This window comes from Ixodes scapularis, unplaced genomic scaffold (genome assembly GCF_016920785.2).
Source record: "Ixodes scapularis isolate PalLabHiFi unplaced genomic scaffold, ASM1692078v2 PGA_scaffold12__126_contigs__length_90152505, whole genome shotgun sequence".
Lineage (NCBI taxonomy): Eukaryota > Metazoa > Arthropoda > Arachnida > Ixodida > Ixodidae > Ixodes > Ixodes scapularis.
Window position 1 is genome coordinate 44755697 of NW_024609838.1, and position 22983 is coordinate 44778679.

The following is a 22983-nucleotide window of genomic DNA, read 5'->3' on the forward strand; positions in this document are numbered from 1 at the left end:
AAGACTGGATATTCTTTCCGTCGGGCTCACAATACTTAGACAACATGCTTGCGGCTGATGTGGATTGCAGGAGGTGGATAACAGGACAACCAATGCACAGAAAATAGGTTGATTACGACACTGAGCACGCACAGAGAACGATTGTCGCCACCATGTTGAAATCAAACGAAGCTGAGCCAGGCCAAGCTACAGTTTAGTGCACAACGAAGCTGAGACAGGCCAAGCTTCAGTTTAGTACACATTAGCAACATACTTCATTACAAAAAAAAATCTTAAAACAAAATTTTTTACGTTTAAAAGTTCTAATGTATGTAGACTAAAACAGGAACATTCACGTCGCGTCAAATGAGTTTCGTCGTAACCACTGTCGTCGGAACCAGCGAACGTCGCCGCATCGCCATCGCCACCGTAACCAAAATCAAACTGCACACTTTCGGGCGGTTTCAGCCTTTTTGGGTTTCAAAAAAAAACAACATCGAAGAACGTTCTTCGAAAAACAAAAAGTGTTCCGGGTGCTGGCATGCCCATCGAACCAGCTGTGGGTTTGAGTCTTCTTGGTGAGTAATCGCCCATTCGTTTTACTTTTTCAGTGCTTTCTTTTCGGAGCGATTGTGACGTGTCCTTGTGTGTGTGTGCAGGAAGCGTGAAGGCGAACGTGTGCGGCTCCTTGTCGCACACGTGCTTTGCACATTGGATGACCTTCGAGCTTTTCCCAAGGAAGTCCCGGAACCGACCTGTCACTGAGCGAGCAGTCAAATTGCGGGAACGCACACAGAGGCGAAGGTCCCACCGAAGCCGCAGGGCGGGACGGGACTTCGTAAGTGTATCGGGGAGCTTTATCTCGTGGATCGGTGGACACGACGAGCTCTACAAATCGGGTGGCGGCTTCATACCACCTAACTAGGCGGTGTGTTTCGCGGAGCCCATGACTGCTAAAGGTACCCATTACGTGCTAGCGCTCGTATTTGCACCCCATTTGTTTTCACTGCGGGTGTTCGAATTCAAGTTCGATGCTTGCGAAGAGTATAAAGACTATTCTTGAACTAGGGCACGGACTTTTTATACAAAATACTGTATATGTTGCACTTATTTGCTTGCCCTCTGGTTGTAGTTTATTGTGAAGGTTGTGGGGGAAAAAAAGGCGCATTGAGTAGTTACAATATATATATAATGTAGTGTCGAGTACCGTGCGACGGCACTCTTGCAGAATGTTCACGTGCCGTTCTATGGCACTCCACTCACGCCTTCGAGTGCCGTCCGGATGTCTTGTGTAGAGCGAATTGTCAAAACGAGTTTTTCGAAGTTGTAGGTAGCTTAGTGGAACTTGTAGCGTAGCTCACCTCATAGGCAGCGGAGCCGGATTCGATCCACAGTGTGGGCTTACTTTTTTAAATCTTTTTCTCGAATGTTTTGTTTCGTCAAGGCATTTGGCGATATTTGCGACATTTATTTTTTACCATTAACACTGAAAAAAAATGATGTTGTCGACGAAACTTTGCTTAACAAAATGGTATGGGCATCCTTCCCGGGGGTGCATGGGGGACAGCGGGGCTTGGTATGGGACAGAGGTGCTGGACGCTGCGAAGCGGCATGTGCAACGGGGCCAAGTAGGTTAATAGTTTTGTAATTAGCAGCCGCATACTGTCGCCGCGAGGCAGCATGAATGCAGGCGGGGGGTTGGTTAACGAGCTCCCCAGGGATACACATGCTGTTCGACTTTCTTTCGGACAGCACTAGTAGGCGTGGGTGGAGTGCCGTCGGACGGCACTATAGACAGCCAAAAACAACAGAAAACGAGGTGTTTCGAACAACTTTCTTGAAAAGATCATGAAATGATTTTTCAACTACTTCCTCCTCAGCTGTTCTCCTCGGTACATAAGCAGAGTGAGGAATCATGTGGTCGTATTTCACTGAAGCGAAAAGTGTGACAGGCCAACCTTCCAGGCGTGACAAAGTATGGCGCCGTGGGAAAGAAGCCCATTGCACCTGCCAAAGTGGATGCAATTGCAGGTGCGTGCCTTGCTGCATGTCCATCTTCCCGGCTCTAAACTATGTAGCAATTGGCAGGTTCAGCATCATGCATTATATAGGTTTTATAGACCGTAAGCGAAATAGCTTTCGGGTGTCATCATCATGCCGCTCGGAGCCGACATGTGGTGGGTTTTGCTATCTTGAATGTGCAAATGGCACTATACCTTGTCTCGCCTCAGCATGAACTAACTGCGAAAGCTGTGCAAGCGCAAGCGGGTAGCACTGGCTGGAGTAGCCGCTGACGCGTGATTGAAAGCATTTAGCTTGCACTTTTAGCAGGCACGGCTAACAATGGTTATTCCCGCATCTAATGTTTGTTGAGCCTCATGAATATACAATGAATTCAGTTGGCATTCAAGTAGCTATCTCCTTTTTTAATTCGGTGAAGAACAAAAAAAACACTCGCCAGTCACTATTTCCCTCAACTAGGAAGCTTTGTTTTAGTGATGAACATGCTATTAAAATATTTAAACAGTATTTTCAGACGCTTTGTAACAAGGCGGAGTTAGCAAAGTGGTGTTAGACAGATGTATACCGATATGGGACAACCAGAGGGGCCGAGATTTTTTATTTCTTTTAAAGTGAGAGCGTGTTAACCACCCCACGACTGGTCCTCCTACACTGGTCCAGTGTAGGAGGCACGCAAGTACCTCGGCAAGCACGCTTGCTATTGCGCTATTTTGTTTCATATAAGTAAAAAGAAAGCAAAAGGCTTTTTTTCTTATTTCTTTGAAACTGCACAGGTCAAGACCAGCTCAGTCGAAGTTTACATGAAAATAAGATCATTTACAACAAAAATAAACAAAATAGCGTGATTTAAAAATAATCAAACAAAGATATAACAAATATGTGTGGTGCATACAGGGACGAGTACACTATGAGCTTAGGACCCGGTGACGTCGTGAGACGACTGCGCGTCAAGAAGGGCATGGCAGGTCGAAGGATGGAACCGCAGCATGCGCGCGTCCACATGTTTCCAAAGTCAACGGCAGAAGCTTCGGAGGGTGTCCCAACCATGCACCAGCAACTTCGAGAGGATGCGTGGGCACTGCTATCTTGGAAGCACTTTCCAAGATTCAAAGAAAATGAACACAGTTGGAAAAAATTTGAGTCTTAAGGCCAGTTCACACTCTTGCAACCGAGTACGACCGAGAGAGACGAGATCTCTTAAAACTTCTTAAAAGCTCTTAGGACGAGGGAACACACTGGCATTCTGGCGCCATCTATGCGGTGACCCTGGAACTGCATTTTACAAGAGCGAAGGTTTCACAGGATTTCCGAGGTGAAACATGCGTAATACTTATAAGAATGGCTTGTTCATAACTTTGACAAAAGTTTTTCGAGCCAAGAAAGAAAGGATAATGCGCAAGAGAAATAGTAAATACGCCGGACCGCCAAGTTTACACTGCTACCCAATAGATGGCACCAGTGTGTCCTCTCGTTGTAAGAGGTTTTAAGGAACCCAATTTTAAGAGGTCGCAAGAGTGTGAACGGGCCTTTAGAGAACCATGCAGTGAACGGAAAACTTAACAGTTCATGCGTTCTTGGCATTCAATACACTGTTCATCAAGCTGTTGGCAGGCCTCTTCACGATGTATAATTCGTGCATTACTTTGGTATTTGTTGATTTTTAGGGAAACAGGTGCCAGCAGGTACGCTGCATAGACAATGGTAATTATATCCGTGCATAGGTACAACTTTTTTGTTATTTTATATTAAAGCTCGCAATTTAGTTTCGAAAGAACTTCCTGGTTCCCATGGCGCAGTTGCAAACATTATATTGGTGCGCTCAAAAGCAGTCCAATGTCAAAATTAATGCCAAGGAATCTAAATAAATAATGTGACCAGAAACAATGTCATTTATTATGTTGTGAAGCTAGGCCTCATAAGTGTTAGCCGAATCGGGTCCACTAATACTCACCCATGTAGGAGGGTGTCTTTAGTGCTCATGCTTGTTGTTTGATTAGACCTTGAACAGGATTCATTACTACGGAGGACTTGCATTACGAATGAGTTTTCTAGTTAACGGTGGTGTTCCTGTAAACAAACCATTGTATTAGGTGGGTACAAAATAAGAGTGAAAAAGTGAACTTTGGTCTTTAATGGCAAGTAGGTTCATATGGAATCATTTTTGCTTCAGTGGAGGCTCAAGTATGCACGACACTGAAGGGATTCTCCTTTCAGTCGACGGAGACAAGGGTACCACAAGAGCCAGTGAGGGAAAGGGAACGGGACCTATTGGTGTCAACGCCTTGCCGCCTGCGTGGCTGTGCCCCGAACCGTGCAGTTTTTGCCGAGGTAAACAATTAGGCCATTTAAAAGTTTTGCGGATAAAAAAAACATGACTCACTTGCATGCCTTGCTGTAATCAATCCAATGCAGCACTGAAATTTGGGAATCGGAGATAATGTCACAATTAGGAGAGATAACCTCTACATTCTCAGAGTTCTGTGGTTTAAGGGGCTGCCCAAAGATTACACAGCAGGATGGCGCCCCGCTACAGAGCACCAGCATATGTCGTACCATAGCCTCCTTTATACTGACAAAACCTGGCAGATTGCCACGAGAAGCGGTCGCCGAAATGGAAAAGGTGGAGTGGCATACAACAGAGAAGTCTCGCCGAAGCGGACACGAAACACGAAAGAAGTATGTTTCAGGTCCTCGCCCCTGCAAAAGCTGTTTGCTGACGTCCAGGTTCCCCGAGGAATGGCTCTTTAATGCTCTGTGCTACCAAATGCTCACGCTCCAAATCTGTGACCAGGCACTCTATGACTCCGTCGTCGAACTTGCAGGCTTTGTGAGTATAGAGGTGCTATGGTCATACTCTAATCCACTTTACTCCTTTTTTGTTTGCAGGGGGTAAGCATTTTTTTTGTTTGCATTCTTTAAAAAGAGGGTTAGACTGTTATGATTAATTTGGTGCGGACAACCACTAACAAGCTCTGTTTGCTGTCGTCGAGGCCTACGCTGTTCTTATCAATGCCGATCTTCACAAAAGAAAATAAGATAGGGGAAGGTACAAGAGCGGAGGAAAGCCGTGCCGTTTGCGTGGTCGATGTAACTACTCAGTTAAAGATAATTCACATGTAAGTATGGTTGTTTAAGATAAATCTGTTTGAAAGGGTGTCTTCGCTATGCCAATCTGTAAACATGTTTTTTTTTTAAAGCTGGAGACCAGGTGAGATAAGTATCATCCGCTGTCTTCTCAACTGGTTATTTTAATATTTTATGAGGAGTACTTGGCCATGACTTAAAACAAACCAAAGACCAGATTCGGGCTCATATTCGAAGGCGGTTCTTTCCTGCGAAACTTCTGTAACATTTATCTAAGCAAAGGGGATAAACAAATTACTTTTAGTTTTAGTGTCCCGCCATTTCTGCGTGCAAAAGATGCCTATATCGGTACACCACACGAAAAGTTATAGGATGCTTTGTAATGCAGAGATGCATTATTTTGTTACTCAGATGGAAAATTGTGATGATTACCACCTTGTAGTAGGCCTTGTACATGAAGCGTTCCCTCACATGCGCACAGATGTTAAATCAAGCTTTTAGCCCTCTCTAAATTCCATCGTGGCTTGCTTTCGTTGCAACTAAAAAGGGAGCATAATAAAACCGGGACGAGAAAGGAAGAAACAAATAGTGCTCACTACTAACTAGTTTATTCAGAAAAATACGTCTTCCCTTCCTTCCTTGTCCCTGTCTCAATGTACTATTTTTTCATTGCAGCCACGAAGCAGCTTGCACAGCAAAGAATTTTATAATGATTTCTTTGACTGTACTAGACACTCTCAGTAGATAAGCCCCAGTGTTGCCTAGCAGCTAACTTATGCAGGGTGCTGCAGAACAGGTACACCTAGACTTAGTACCCTCCCCTCTCTCCTCATAGGGACCGTGCCCCTTGTTCTTCAAGTGCTCTCACTGCACTTACTGATTTATTACTTACGTTCCCTTTGAGCGTCAAATTGATATTCTTTTAAAAGAAAAAGTAGACAATAGCAGCAGCAGCCTTCCCCGCCCCTCCACTCTCTATCTCTCTCTATAGGAGTATTTTAGGTTCCTCCTGATGGCTAAAATAATTTTGAATGGTCGGCATTTTTGTGGTGTCCATCTGTAACCTGATACATCATCAGGGTGTCTACCAACCTGGAATTCTCAGGAAAATCGTCAAAAAGTTTTCTTCATCAGGGAAAATGGCCAGTGAAATTGGAACGTCGATGCAGAACAAAGCTTGACGGTTGCGCATTGGCACGGCTATAATGAATAACGTTTCCGAATTATGATCCTTCGACCATGAAGTGGTCAGGAAGTTTTTATCAAAATACTCAAGGGAAATTCTGGAAAAGTCAGGGAATTTGAAATACGTAGTTTGGTAGACACCCTGATGCACTGGTTCCACCATACGAAACACTTCACAATCAAGTGAGAAGTGGGGAAAGCGAAATATAGAAAGGCAGCAACGGGCCTCTGCCTCACTTGCCTTCACTCTGCTGCATGGATTTTCCATCTATGACACAGTGGGCACTTAACATTTCCTCAACAATTTTACTTTGCTCATCTACAACCTCGTCTGACTTCCAGAACTTATTTCTTATCATTGCATTTTTTTTTTACAGAACCCAGTGAAGACTTTCGGGAAAGCGACGTTACTTTGCACTGGAAAGCACCCATGGACATCTGGCAGCACGCGCGTTGTCTACGAGGACTTATTAATCGACGTCCTGGACTTTTCAGCAGGAATCTCTCGGGTATTAGCCATGTACTGAGCGTAGAAAAGCCAGTATGTGGGGGAAATCGACAAAGCACCCTTTTTATGCTTGAGCATCTTATGGGTAAAAAATACAAAGATTTTGGTAAGAGCTGTGAAAGTTTTGACAGCACTTGGAGCATATTCCTAGAACAGAGAAAAAGAATTACCAATAACGGTTACTGTTTTAATGTTTTCCATGTGTATTTGGTAAATATTCCAGCTATAGTACAAAGGTTTGTGTGTTCCATTGTGTATCCAAACTTCTGTTAGATTTCTTTTTTTTTTGTTTTTGTGCTTCTGCTGATCTGAGGATCCAAACCATAAAAGAAGAAACCGCAGTAAGAAAAACGAAGCTTTGAAAAAACAGCAAGTAGGCAAACCAAGCCTTTAGGAACCTTATTGTAATTTATTTTTATTCTAGTTTAATCCTGCAACACCAAGCAGGCAAAGCAAGCCTTTACAAAACTTGTCATTGTAATTTATTTTCATTCTTGTCTAACAATTAAACCAGTTTTGTATATTAGTATTATTTCTTTTGATGTTATTTGTTTAGTTATTGTAATAAAACACCTGTGATAAGCCGAAGCAGGCTTTTGAGCCAATATGTATCAGATTAGTTTCTAATAATGTAATTGTGTTAAATACTTGTGGTTTGTTTTGCAGTACCTGCATGGTAGGACTCATTAAGTTGCATGTACACAAATGGCAGTGATATGATCTGAGACAAAACAGCTATCTTTATTGTTAAATTTGAAGATTCCTGCAATTTATTGCCACCCACCTGTCCAATCACAGCAAGCATGACGCGACAGAACATGCTGATTCACACCAGCTCTTGCCAATAGTCCAGACATGTGATAAAAAAATATACAACCTATTGTAAATGATAAGTGTAATCAAACTAATAGATAGTTAAGCTGCCGATTAAAAAATAACTTTTACTTTTTTTGTTGTGGGAAAATTCCAATGTAACAAAAGAATGCTGTCCTGAAAGCTTCTGTTGTGTTTCACGATAAATTTTAGAGCAGCATTCAGTTCAATATCGTTTAGACCATCACCATTAATTTTTTCATGTTTCATTAAAGGAAATTTTAAGATATCAGTTCTGTATTTCGACGTTTACAGTTGCAGACAATTGATGTTACCGCTTCTTTTAGGTGGAATCAGAGTTTCCATTTCAACTTTTATACTTTCACACAGTTAATGTTACTACCCCGTTTTTAGGGAAATTCAAGTTTAACCTCGCAGGTGGCAAGAAGTCTCCTAACGATCAGAATGCCTTCCTTTGTTCAACAAACTGACACTTGGCTAGGGCTGCTATACTCCAGACAAAGTGAGAGTCAGCACTGACTATCGTTCGGAGAGTCGCTCATACACTCCCATGAATCCTTTGTGATAGGAATCGGGGGGCTCTTCATAATTGGAGGGTTCTCAAAACTCTTGTCACTGGGCCACGGGGATTACCAGGAAGGAGTCCTGTGACTCTTTTTTTTTTAAAGAGTGTACGGACTTTTAGTGGCGCCATCTATCCGAGGTCAACAAAACCGTCAGCTCTATCTGCTACCGCGAACAGCGGCCAGAAGCCAGAGGGGGACGTGGACAGAGCCGGACGTGTATGACCATACCCGGATGAAACTTTCCTCCTTTCGCTATGGTGATCACACTGCAGAAGCGCGTGGTCACGTGGTAACGAGCGGGTAAGCTCTCGCTTCTCCCTGATGGCTCTGGAGAGAGCTTCACCACAACTGCACGCGTTCATAATTATCGTCACAGCGCACGTGACTCGAAAGATGGTGAAGGAGCTGAGAGGTGCCGAAAACCTTAATCTTTGTTCATTTTTGAAATAAAAACTAGAACATGCAGGCAAAAGTGCTTTTTTGTTCTTTACTTCAGAAAGGTGGAGACACCGACTCCCAAATTATTTAAGCAAAGCACTGAAAATGTTGCACAGCTCTTTTGAGCGCGATCCATACCAACGCGCTTTTGTGCGCGTGTAGGTGGTGCACTTCCGGGACATTGCGTATTTCGGGACTTTTTTGCCGTTTCCGGTGCGCTTTCTGAGTCACAACCGTGAGCTTTGGTTAGGACGGTGTGCACTCGGGCGAGGCGGGCGAGCGGAGAGCGTCTGCGCCAGACGGCGAAGAGACGCAGAGACGGAACTGGTGCCCTCCGCCGATTGACAGAGATTGCCTTCCGGGTCCGCCGATTGCGCACCCGGAAGGTGCAAGGAATGGCCGTGACGTCACGATAAACGCAATATGCGGTAGCCGCACGACCCACGAACGCACTAAAACGCGTTGGTTTGAATCGCGCCTTAGGCAGCTTGTGGAGTGCGCAGCGCGGCGCGGCTCGTGCTGAAATAACGAGTCCTCTTATCATCATCACTGAGGTGCGGGTACCAGGTGACGACATTGTACCTCAAAAGCGTAACTTAAGGCATAACGTTAGGTCTAAGTTCAGACCAGCGTATACCCGCGTGCCCCCCCCCCCCCCCCCCCCCCCCGCCACTCACGTCAAATCGCTGCGTGCACCGGTTGACGAAGTCAGACCTCGAAGCGTAACGGTAGGCCTAACATTAGACCTAACGTCAGACAAGCGTTTACCCGCGTCTCCCCTTCCCGCTGCGCCGCCGGCAGTTCGGCTGGCCCATTAGCAGCGATAACGCCATTGCTATGGAGCCACATGACACGTCGCAGCCAATGGGAATCTACGTGTTGTTTCGCTCAGCCAATTGGAATTTTTGTGCCATTTTTCTCTGCTACAGACAACGCCGGCTCCGCTTTAGGGAAAGATAATGGCACTAAAAATAATTGTGGTCTTAACCATGTTGAATTAACCTGAGACTGGGGTAGAGAAGAAACATCAAAAAGTAGAATGGACAGAAAATAGACAGGACGACGTCTCAAACTCAGCTGAGTTGAGCTGAGTTTGAGACGTCGTCCGGTCTATTTTCTGTCCATTCTACTTTTTGATGTTTTAATTCTCTACCCCAGTCTCAAGTTAATTCAACATGGTTAAGGCTGCGGTCCCACGGCAGCCATCTTGAACAAGGCGTTAGTTCAACCAATAGATGGCGACACGCACCCGTGGGGTGGCCGGAACATCGGTTCACAGTGGGATGGCTCGAGCACCATCACGTTCCCCTTGTGGCCTTGCTAGCGCCGCTGCCAGCAAGTTCATGTATGCGAGAATGTCAGGCTGGGTAAAATTGTTTTCTGATATAGGGAGATGCGGTTCGGCGGTTGTAACGGGCCTTCGCAATAAATCTTACAAAGAAGGAATCAAGTGTTGATTGGCGTGTCAATATTCTATCAATGAAAATTTCTTCTGCAGGAATGCACGCTTAGTAGACTCAGTCTTCCAAGACACCAGTGGAAGCGAACGTCAACTAAACTGCTTCGAGATTTACGGTACTTACCTCACCATTTTAATGACGACAAAAATAACGTCACGAACTATTGTGTTTCACGGGGTCCGGAAGATGTTGTAAAAGTTGTTACATTTTAGGTTCCCAGAAATTTTCTGGAAAGACTCGAAGTCTTCCTTGAGTCCAACGCCATCACGAACAGTAACTGAAAACGATCCACTATTCAGTCGGTGGGTGGCGAAACGTATCCGCATCTGCGGAGTCATGATCGATGCGTGCTCTAAGTGACTGGAAGTTTACACGATGCCTGCCACGACGTCCAAACACGTCATTGACGTTCTACGGTCTCTTTTACCCTACTTTTGCCCTACCGAAAATACTCTTCTCTGATAACGCGCCCAATCTTGCTTCAAATAAAATAAACAAGTTTTTGAAAAAAAAAAAAAAAAAAAAAAAAAAAAAAAAACGGCATCAGGCATTACATTAGTGCACCATACCATCCTGCAACTAACGGGCAAGCAGAACAGATGTTGTGCGAAACGAAAAAAAGCCCTTTTGAAGCTTACGGAAGAAGCAGTTCAGTGAAGAATCGCCAGGTTCTTGTTCCAGCAGCACGCGACGGTCTCATATTACACGGAAAAAACACCCGCCGATGCAATATTCGGCGGACGAAGAGCCACACCCCTCGATTTCATGATACTATGGCCTACGAACGAAGATCGAGAGATTCCCAGATCGGGAGTAATGGCAGTTTATTCGGTCGGACAACTCGTCTACGTGAGGAATTTCAGCGGAAGTCGGGCCTTCCATGTAAAACTTGAGTAGAAAAGGCTCTATGTTGATTGACCAGAAGGTGTCATCCCTTTGAATACGTTGGATATCATTGCCCTTGAGTGTAAATATAACTAAATCACAAAACTCTCTTTGTGTATTGTGTAACTCAGCGATCGGCAGTATTTCAAATACAAGTATTTGAAATACGTATTTCGAATACTTTGTGTATTTTCCACTTGTATTTAATTACAAATTGGGTAATGTATTTGACGTGTGTATTTAAATACTAAAAGGTGGGTATTTCAAATACAATTGTAATTAAATACAATTTTGTGGGCGAAAATACATCTCTCAAATATATTGTCACTGTCCAGAGCAGGAAGAAAACTACGTTCTGCACCGAATGCAGTGTCTCTCAATCAAGCACAAGCGTTTAGTGACTGTGATTACGGTGCTAGTCCAAGACAAGAATAGTGACGAAATCGACATTCACAGGCAGACTGGCTAAATAAGTGCCTATGACAACTTGTGATGCTTTCCAGCCAGATTTCCATCCATATTTTTGCCTGGAATATTCTAAATGCGCGGGTCGTCCAGATTTTCGTAACAGGTGCTAGTTGCAACAATAAAAAATTCTCTAGCTAGGGCTGTGCGTCTTGGTGAACTCAGTTCTTTGTTGATCTATATCAAAATGTGATTGACAAAAAAAAAAAAAAAAAAAAGCTGCTTATGCACTTTTTTCACCTATTACGTCCAAGCTGATTACATTTTTTGTGATTATATTTCTATTACGTTACTAGAGCCTCGCACACTAACTCCTGAGTGTGCGATGCAAAATTAAATTGAGATACCCAGAAACCCATTGCAGGTGCCCTGAGCCTGAGGTCGCTGACGCAAATTTTGAAGTATGTATTTGGAAAAGTATTTGGAGGAGACAAAATACATTTGGTTGTATTTGTAACTTGCAATTAAATGATTTTTTCAAAATGTAATTAGATTTGTAATTAAATACATTTTTGACGAAGTATTTTGTATTTGTATTTCGATACATATTTGCATGTATTTTTCCCATCCCTGGACTGCCTTTGTATTTGGTAGTAGAAGCTATGCTGGTGATTTGGACGTTTCACACCAGGCTCCTTTTTCTTATTTTTCGCCTCATACTCCTTTGTGGTTTAAGTACGCTTCAAGAATCTTTTGGAACGGGGACACTTTACATCAACGAGGCCATTTGTTCCAAGTAGTAAATCAGGGAAGGCTGCTAGAAATCCGTCCCTCATATTAACGAATAAGTCGCACTTCTGCACAGTGCAGTTTTCCTGTTCCACGTACTGTTGTAAAGCAGCATCCTCATTGATTCTACCATATTATGTTGCGGGTGAAGAAAGTCTTTGGGTACACGATACTTGAAACAAGTCTGACACTGTACTTTGTGGTTCGGCACCCACTAATGTCGTCGTCCTTATAGAGCCTCATCATTTAATCATTACCTCGTCACCTCATATTGCTCTTCATCAACAGTAAGTACAATAGGCTACCGCCATATTACCATCCAAGAATTGAAAATTTGAGTCGTTCAGTCCTTCAACAAATTATTATTTATGTAACGTTATTACGTTACATTACCTCGAGACGATCGACGTCCATCGTCGATCTTCAAATACTTATACCTGTACATAAATTAGACGCACAAGGAGGGGCGGTGGGGGGGAGGGTCGGTGGCCGAGAGCATGGTCTAGCGCACACCAGTTCGGAGCACTGCAGAACCCACCCCGCCCCTGCCCGTTTCGATCTGGTAGAGCATTGTACCGGCGTGCGGTCGTGTATCCCTACTGCGTGGTGCACGTTAAAGACCCCCGGTTTGCGGTTGTACGGCACTGGCTAAATTGCTCATCTACAGCTGAGACACCAGACGCCCACTGAGGCAGACTAACTTCCGGCTGTAAAAGCATACGCACAACAATTTGCAATTAGACGCATAAACACAAAGAACACAGCGTGCCGCCTCTTTTCTTTGGATGCCTTTTTTTAAACCAGCGAAAGCTGGCGTGTTCTCTCTTTTGAGACGGTTAGAACGGTCGCACATAAAACCAGCGTTTCTCCTACCCGGCCGCTTCCTCTCATTATGTGTAGTTGGTTATAACTAAATAAGCTATAATATTGGTGTATTGTTCATATTTATTTTCAGTTTCAGTCAGGGAAAAGGAGTTTCGCGGGAACTAGACCCAATAAATGAGCTGCGTTTAGAGTATCGGCACTCTCTTCCCCGACACTGTTGTGAACGCCGCCATCTTGGTGCTTCTGCAGAGCAGGCGCAACTGCCGATCGTCATGATCCAAAAGTGCGACATCCTCAGCATTAGATTCGGTGTTAGGAAGCTCATGTAATGTTTCGTTTGCTTTGTCGCACACTGTTTAAAGTGGAGGACGGAAAAGCGTTTCTTGTGATTTCAGATAAAGCTTTAAATAACTGGCAACCATGATTTTAAGCCACAATATGGCCAAGTGTCGCTATTCTGAAGCGTAGCTTATTTAATGACACTATTCATGTTCTTGTTCGAGAGGCTTGTAATACCTGGAGGGGCCATGACGTAAGCCCCGTGGATTCCGCAAGCCACTACCTTTTGACACCTGCCTCTTCCTCATTGTTCCCGCTTGTGCCTGTAAATTAGCCACGGTTCAGAGTAACGACACTTGGCCATATTGTGGCTTAAAATAATGGTTGCCAGTTATCTGAAGCTTTATATAAAATCACAGGAAACGCTTTTCCGTCCCCCACAAATGTTTAAACAACCCGCGACAGAACATTGCAATATTGCCTCAGCTCCCTAGCACCGCATCTAATGCTGAGGAAGTCGTACTTTTGGATCATGACGATCGGCAGTTGCGTTTGCTCTGAACAGGACCCAAAATGGCGGCGCCAAAAATAATTTTGGGGAACGGAGTGCCAATACTTTAAAGCTCATTTAGTGACCCTAGGCATGAAGTGAACTCGGGTGTACTCTTTTCCTCTTCGTCTTTATTGTTTATTGATTTCAACCATATCGAATAATGAACACATTATATCACGCTACGCTTGTGTAATTATTTGTCTTAGATTTATTGACCTGACCCAGTACTTAAACCATTCATTTATCGATAGTAAATCTTGCAATATATTTTTTTTAAATGTGAAGGTAAAAAGACACGGAGATTGATGATGATACAGACGCCAACGGCGCCCTCGGAAATTTTTTGAACATTAGAAATCAGCAGTTTGTCTGCCATCCGCCAGGTAGCGCAACAAAAGACCTAAACAGTTTTAATTGTTTTTAAAATTAGCTAAGCTCTACACCTATTAAAAAACCAAAGCAAGATCATTGTAAAAATTTAATACATCGGAATCTATGTCTATTCCAAACAATAAATATTATTAGATGCCAATAAATCTGTTTGATGTCCAAAAAAGATATGCGTCAAAAACAGGTAAGTTTGAAGGGCTCCTGGAGCGTTATGACTTTGAATATGAAAAAAAGCCATCGTCCATTTCTTGGGCAACCATTATAGCTCTAAATGTTATAAAAGATTTTATCATAGTTTAATTATTTCCTAAGCGGAATTTGAAGTACCATGACTCGAAGCACAAAAAAGTGCTACGTTTGATATAAAATATCTAAACAAAACATTTCACACAACATTAAGTTTTTTTCTGCATATTACCAATTATAAGCACTACATCTGTAGCTAATTTCATTGTCCTAGCGCTTGTCATTAAAAACATATTTGTGCTGAAAAATGTCAATTTTAGGGCACTATTTGGAGGGATGAAAAAAACAAAGTAGTGCAGATACCAAAAAAGGCTATCGTTATATTCTGCTCCGACATCATCTTAACAAAACTGCTATATTGGAACTGTGTTATCTTTAATGAATCGTTCATAAAACATGAACTAGCGGAGCAAGTGAGGGTCCGCGCCATCATATTCGCAACGCTACAAATGCGCATGAACAGTAAAAACCAACAGACAGATAATATCAAATGAAAGAAGATTGCATTGTCTTTCGAATGACACCAATCCCACAAAACAGTTTTCAAAAGGAGATGAGTAATGATCCGCCAAAAAGTACCTAAACTGCCACATTCAGTGGGACCGTGGCCTTAATATTCACCAGCTCGCCTGCAACCTTACGATTTTTTCTATAATTGTGGTCTGTATAGTTGAGCAGCGGAAGGTTAATAAGCGAAGGTAGGTGTCTCAGCAACACCACCTAGGCTTTAAAGCCTCTCAGATCTTCCTATGACGTTGCGCTATGGGCCTGGCCACCAGGGGGGGTGTTGGCCGCCTGACAGCTTTTCTATTTTTCAGTCGTTCGGCAATGGTGACGGAGACTATGGCGTAGTGCGTTTCGCCGAATTCATTCTTCAGTTCTAAATGACTTCTCACCGCACTCGTTATGATCCGCACGTGACAGTGTGTGCTATGATGTGTACTGTGATATGAAAGAAAAGTGCAAGAAACCTGAGCCCCTGGATACTTTCACGGAAAAGTATTTGACGGATAGGAATGAAACTGTTTCGTTTAGGCACCGTTGTGTGGGACTTGCAGACGGTAATTTTTCTTGGGAATTACGCTACTGTTTTGTTCTTTGCAATTTTGTGTGTTACGGCATTTTTACGCGCCTTTTATGAATGACTAAGCCTTAACTGGTTTGGGTCTAGTCTTGGAATCCTGCTAAACACGAGAGTTCATTAAAGCGGGGGTCACACTGGTTATACATCATACGAGGTGGGGGGGGGGGGGGGGGGGGAGGGACAACTAACCGTATAGTGCCACAAAATGAGCTGCGCCTTTTTAGTAACACTAGGTGGCCAAGTCGGCTAGCTCACACTGGAGTGCCTTCATACACACGCGCGCTTTTGCTTAAGTGGTGACATCTCAGCCATTTTTCTGCCCAATCATTTGTTTATGCATTTCAAAGTGCCAAATCCGGTGTCACTCAGCTCAAGCGCGTAGGTTTGGCTGATGCATGGACGTCATTTTACCGCCCAAGTCACGCACTGAGTGCGCCAGAGCGTCACGCGCTAGCACATTCGGGGCGGCAATGGATGTCTTCATCCTAAGACAGACAGACACGTAGGCACCTTAGCGCACAAGCTCGGAGCGAAAGCTCGAGCCGCAGAACCCAAGATCCTAGGTTGAAAGGTTGAATCTCTGCCTGCCTGTTTCGGTCTGGATTACCTTCGTACCATCGTACCGGCGTGCGGTCGTGTATCACTACCGCGTAATGCACGTTAAAGACCCCAGGCTAGCGGTTGTACTGCACTGGCTCAATTTATCATCTACAGCTTTGAGACTCGTTTCTCGTTGATGCAGACCATGTTCTAGGTTGTATAAACACACACACCCACATTTTTTATACATCATAGAAAAGCCAGTCCGCATATCGATTCCAATGCAAGTCGCCTCGAGATCCGTGCTTCGAATATCGCATGGCAATGAGTTGAAGAAGCAAACTGGGCACGCGGCATTCGAACCACGGATATTGCGGTGACTCGGGTTTGAAGGCAGTCTTTTGTGTGATATATGAGCAGCGTGACCGCGGCTGAAAATAAAGGCGACGACGAACCCCCGCGAAACACGCAACGATCTGGACGTTCTAAGCTCTGGGCTTTTCTGAAATACGTTCGCCTTTTTGCGACTGCGTATTCGACGAATTTGACGAGTTATTTGACTGCGGCCGAACAGCGTGGGCAAACCGGCTAGAACTTACCCGGGGACTCGGCTCGTCTTCGTCCAGTCGTGATGACTGGCAAAGGCGGCATATCGGTTGACGTCATGCAATGTGGAGAATATATGTTGAAGAGGCCTTATCGGGCGTTCCCACTGGAAGCGGATCCGCAAACACGAAGCGGATCCGCGTGTTTTTAACCGCAAAGCGGCTAGGATCGAGCGGTTGGAGCGCGTTTTTGCCAACCGCTTCGGGGCCGATTTCTCCCCAACCGCTTTTACGAACCGCAAAGCGGCAACCAATCACAACGCGACGCTGACGTGACGCCAGCGACTTTCGAAACAAGGTGGCACCTGTCGATGGCGAGGCGTCCAAGGCGTTCTAGTCCTAGCGTTACAGCGGACAAATCAACGGAGAAACTTGATGTTCGCGTCCTCCGTCACTTGAATCCGCCACGAAAGGAATCGATTCGCAATTTTAACGGGCTTCGCACCAGTGATTTGGTTCGAGTAAGAGTTCGTTTATTATTCCGGATGCCACAGTTTAAGCTCGCTGCCTTGTTAGTCTCTGCCCGTAGAACGTCGGAACCCGCCCCTGATCGACCGAAATGTCAGATTTTGTACCCACTAACGCAGTCGCATGAACTATTGAAAGCTTTTGACACCGTGCATGACCACCACGAAGGCCGATAGAGACGTCGTGAGCCCGATTGCGTAGCCAACGCACTGCCGCGGAGGGGGCAGGGTACCTGCGTTAGCTCGACATGTCAAATTTACTACTAACAAAACAAACAAAGAAAACCTACCCGAGGAATAAAGTGTGCGTACCAGACGTTGCAGAGGTAATCCATGCGGCGTTTACTTGAGCTTAATGTCAAACAAACAGACTCGATCGGCGTGCGAGTGACGAGAGAGTCCGCCACCAACGAAGCCACGACCGGCTAGCGACTGGCTATCTCGGTACACATTCCCCCGCACCACCGTCCACACCACCGCTCACAACTTCGAGAATGATAAAAGCGAACGAGGGGGAAAAGTGGCCCGCTATCCCGAAAACAATGTCAGCTATTCATTCGGGAAGGGTCCACTTCGAAGAAAAGGTTGGGGGAATCCTGTTTTGGGTCAGCAAGGGGCGCCCAGGTGGGCTCTGCTTGTGGGCGAAGTCGAGGGAATCACAGGCGAGTGGGCGGGTGCACGCTTCTTCTTTCACTGCCTGAATTCGTGACGAGTGCAAACACCCCGGAAAAAGAAAAAATCTCCAGAGTGCAAAAATGGCAAAATTTGGGCTTTGGATCATCGATTAAACTGGATTGTGTATTGTAAAACAGGGTTGCCAAGCTGAAGTCTTAAAAGATCACGCGTGATCGCCGAGAAACCGCCAACCGCCTCTCGGTGTGTCTGAACGGGGTCGCTCGCGAAACGCATCCGCAATGGCTTCGCGAACGCGTGTCCGCTTCCAGTGTGAATGCTCCATTAGCCAGTTTAGGTGGTGTTGGTCTCACTGTCTCCACTGTAGGTGGAACATATACCCAGTGCTGTGCGAGTGCTAGCCTGGGGTCTCTAACGTGCCTCACACTGTAGTGATACAAGATCGCACGGCGGTACGACACATGCTTATCCAGATGTAAACGGACATTGCCACCTTAATCCCTAAGATTCTAGCTAGGATTTTCTGGTTTTGCAGCTGGAGCATTCGTTCGAAGTTTCGTGAGAAGATGCTCGTTAACGGGATCGGCCATCAGTCTCACAGGAATACAAAATTGATGCAACTAAGATGAGCAAACACTATGTCGGTGTTTGCATGCGCTACGACATCTTCATTTTTTTCCCCATTTAAAGGTGTTTCATAAGAGAATTAAAATACAAAAAAACTAACAGCAGTAACATGAAAAGGGCAGAAATGACTAGAAAAGGGAAACAAAAACTTCTGGGTTCGTATACGGATTTGTTACCACAGAAAATGCCGCAGATGGTATTTCACATCGAATTTGACGCGTTGAATCTTGAAAAGACGGCTCTAATATGCTTCGTTCACCCCTAAGCTGACACCGCGTTGACAGTGCGATAATCGTTCGAGCAATCGTACTCCTATCTTTCGCCACGTGATCACATACCCAAGCGCAGAGAACGAAATCACGTGATGACAGGGATGCGGTTGATTGCTCTGGGGTCAACGGAGTATAGAAGCATCAATTGTCAACCAACATTTGTATCCCTTTACGTTCCAATACAATTCAAGACTCTTTAATCGTGAAGACTGGGTTCTCCTTTTTCGACCATGGTACGAAAATAGCGAATAAGCATAATCATTATCGTGGCTTTTAATGTCGTTAAAATATTGCGTGTGGCAAGGTCCTCGAGAGAAATCTCGTTTCTAATCAAAACCTTAGCTGGAAATGAAGGTATCACCAATGCTTTAGGTTCTTCAAACAGGTTAGAGCGTCGCACTGCGGAAGCGTGGACCTTCTGCGCATGCGCATTGCGACATCCCAAGCTGCACTCTAAGAAAAAAGGGAGGAGAAAGGTAGCAAAAGCGACTGTTCCTCCTTGTTGCGGACAAGTTGCCCAGAGAAGGGAGGAACGGCAGTTCAGATGAAAGGAGGAGGGCGAGTTCCTCCTTGTTCAGTTGGCGCAGGGGTAGAACATCGCGCTACTGACCAAGTGGTCAACGGTTCGATCCCCAGAGAAGTGGGTTTTTTTTATTTATTTTTTTTTTGTAAAGTTTTTTTTTAATTTTTGTTTACCAAAACACACATAAACAAACCCAGACCGATGAAAGGAAAATTGAAGTCCTTATTATTCTCCGAGACGTTTTCCTCCTCCAGGCAGACCGGGGAAAGCTTTCGCCCTCCCGACCCATCTTCTTTCGGTTTCGTTTTTCGAGCACATCGCGCACGTTGTTTAATAAATAAATGTTGAGTTGATTGAGCTTCAGCGGCAGCGAAGGCCGCCTGTAATTCCGTCTTATAGTCCAAACGTGCAGAACATTTCGGTTGCATTGACGTTTTTACCACTAATTTTATCAAACGAGCTAACGAAGCCGCTAGAAACAGCGAAGTTCCGGAGCAGTGCCAGCAGCGCTACATACACTGGGTAAGACGGCCGTCTCCAATTTGCGGGACACACGCGGAACTACAGCTGACTACAGCAGCGAAACCACGAGGAACTGTGTCGACGTTTTCGACGTTATGGAAATCGCGGGAACTGCGTCCAAGGCAGGCAGGTTTTCCTGCCGGCTGCCTGGGTGCCTTCCGTGCTGAGTTCGGTTCCGTTGTCCCGTGCCGAGTGCCAACCGGCGTTCAACGTGATTCTTCTGCGTGTCAGCAACATCGTCAACGTGGTTCTGTATTTCTTCGTGTCAGCGACATCGTGATGGCAGTGTTGTAGGTCGTGAACAGAAGACTGGAATTATCGCCGATGTGACCGTGTGTTCGCGTATCAGTGGTGTAACAACAAGATGGGATGACGTAAACTGTCGGGCATTGATGCCGCTGGTCGGGCCGTAATCGGAGGGGCCAGGGTGTCGCAGGATGACATTCCGCTTTACATTAAAGAGTTTAAAACCACTTAAGGGATTAGGTGCAGTCGATCGACGTGTGGATAGTCATGTTGGAACGCTGGTCTGAACGGTAAGCTCCTATCGTACAGTGGCCAATGTGACTGTCGGTCCCCGAGAGCGATTGCGCTCTGGGGAAAAGACAACACTACGAAAGTATGACGGAAAGTACGTATATTTATAATGGAAGTTTAGCATAAAAAAAAAAGACAGGCAAAATCGAAAAAAAAAACAGAAAACGCTATCCTTTATTTTACTGTTCAAATATATTACGGTTCCTGTAGAAACTGCCCTCTAAGTGGCGCGCTGGGATGAGCGCTAGAAGTTTTCGAGCTCGCAACGGCGCAGCTCCGTACACTTAACAGTTGTCGCAAGTCGCGGCTTTGACTGCATTCAAGTTGATCGAAAAGCGGTTTCTGTACCCGTGAAGCATCACTTCCAGCTGAGTGGATATCCGCTCTACAGAGATTAATTCAAGACGGCAATTGCAGCTTTGCGCGAACAGCACAAATAGAAAAACGAGCACTACAATATAAATACTGGCTACGAAGGGCCATGCGGGAAAACAAACTCATGGCTTGGAACCACATTGGAGCGGCTCGATTTATTGGCTTTCAAATAATTATGGCATGATCGAGCGTCTTCTTTTTAATAAGAGATTCATCCCCTGAGCCATTAAAAATAGCCTCAGATGTATGACATTGCTGAAAAAAAATGAACATGTTCGGAATATTTTTTTTTTGCTTAGGGAGTCACCGAAAAATTCCGTACGTTCAAAACGACCACTATAAAAGACGGAAACACAGGGCTCGGTAGTAGTGATTGGGGTAGTGTGCTGTTGTATTGATGTTTGTATGTGCGATACCTGTGTATGCGTTCAATATATGTTGACCTGATGTTTCTAGTGTGCGCAACGTGTCTAGATGTGTTAGAGATTCCGAAGAAAAGGAAACGCAATTGTGGCGTAAGGAAATAAAAATATTTTTTTTTGTAAAACATGAATTGGGCGGTATCTAGCGCCACCTAGCCTAGCTACGTGCGATTACTCTGCTTGACCCTGCCATCTGGTGGCAAGCGATTTAACATCCTTTTACGCTACGCGGCTACGCCATAATTTCGTGTTACCGTGCTGAGATAAGCTAAGAGGTTGCTTCGGATTTGCTTTTTTCTGAGAGCGGCTTTTGGTTTTACGGGCGAATGATTTTCACTCCTCCGTGATGTGCGGTTGACGCAACGGTTGACGAAGGAATTGTGGCTCGAGGAATAGCAAAGGTAGGACATAAATTGCGCGAACTGAGTGCCGGTTGTCTCCGTTGAACATCGCAGTGCTGACGATGAGAAGACTGAGTGACTGCATGCTTTCGAAACGTAAGTTTCTTTACCTGCAGGGGTAAAGAAACTTCGGAAATAAATACAGTTCGCGGAAAGCTCGTGTTACGTTTTTATTTCCTGCTCCTCTCGCTTCGTGCAATAGACTTAGTGTTCTCGTTAAGCCTTACCGAGCTCGATTTGCTCGATTCGTGGCCGCCATAATGAGATGCAGTCGACGGAGGAACTTTTCCTCCCCTGCTTAAGGGACGAAAGTTTCTCCCTTTCTGAAGGAACATATGTGTCAAGAGCGTTCCTCCCTTTAGGGAGGACTATACTGACCCTTTTTTCTAAGAGTGTGGTTCTGTGAGCCGTAATGCTGGTGCCCCTTATTATAGAAGTGTCTATCAAATTTCCCGCGTGAAAGAGACATCAGTCTGGGTCATTTAATGTTCGAGTGTCGGCACTCTCAGGCAGGCGGAATACCTCGAATCCGGAGGCATTGCCAGATTGACAACCATAAAAATCCAAAAAAAGTAATATTATTTACGACCATAACTCTGTTATGTTCCTCCACAATAATAGGACCGTGTCTTACGGTCTGTAGATTATAACACACTTGTGGTCATCCACAGTGCATAAGACACTTATCTTTCATAGACCGTAACGCACACATTATCGTCCGCACACCGTAAAACACATGTGCTTGAGCCGAGACCTTAAAACACTGTGGTCCTTCATTGACTCTAAAACAGTTGTGGTTGTCCATAGCGAGAAGTGTTCTGTTGGTGTTCTTCCTATGCGAACCCTGAGCAATGCTGCACGGACAACAGGCAAACATGTCTCTCGTGTCTTCTTCGCAGTACGAGCTCGGCACAAGCCTGGAGCGGAACTTCATCGATCCACTGGAACGCGAGCTGCGCCGCGTACGGCAACACGAGTGCGTCGACGCGTTTCTGCTGCACTCCAAGCAGTGGCGGATCCTGGCGCGACAGCTGGACAACGAACGAGGCTTGAATGACGACGCCACCAATGCGACGGCATATTGATCCACATAAAGGAACGGTGCCTCTGCGACTGGTGTGTTTAGCCTCCTGTTCCGCCCGTGCATCGAAATTGTGGTTTCAAATTGGCGACAAATGACGCCAACAAAGCCGGAATGTTATGCTGTCTGATGTCGCGATCCTGGCGGTTGGGTGTAGAATTTCATTAAATAAAAGAAGGAGGGAATGCGAGGGTCGCTGTCGTCGAAGCATCCCAAAACTTGGCTGCCGAAGTTTACGTGGACTGTCAAGCTGGAGAGCAAACTGCAGCAGAACAGGTATCTGCCTCATCCGCCACAGCTTTTCTAGCCTCGTACCACTAGAGCGACAAACACAGATTTTTGTCCGGCGACACCATAAATTTCTGTGCCCCTGATGCTGTCCCACTGTAACGACGAACACCACCGACAAATGCCAACAAGTGCCGACAAATAATTGACGACGGACA

At 45.1% G+C, this 22983-nt stretch overlaps 1 protein-coding gene across 1 annotated transcript in view; it reads left to right on the forward strand.

Annotated features, from left to right (window-relative positions):
* Positions 1-22541, forward strand: part of LOC8043091 (glucoside xylosyltransferase 1-like) — a 74463-nt gene extending 51922 nt beyond the window's left edge. The window contains exon 6 of the mRNA XM_029989695.4: positions 22356-22541. Coding sequence (XP_029845555.2) covers positions 22356-22541 — 186 coding nt within the window. The remainder of the gene's footprint in view (positions 1-22355) is intronic.
* The last annotated feature ends 442 nt before the right edge of the window (positions 22542-22983 follow it).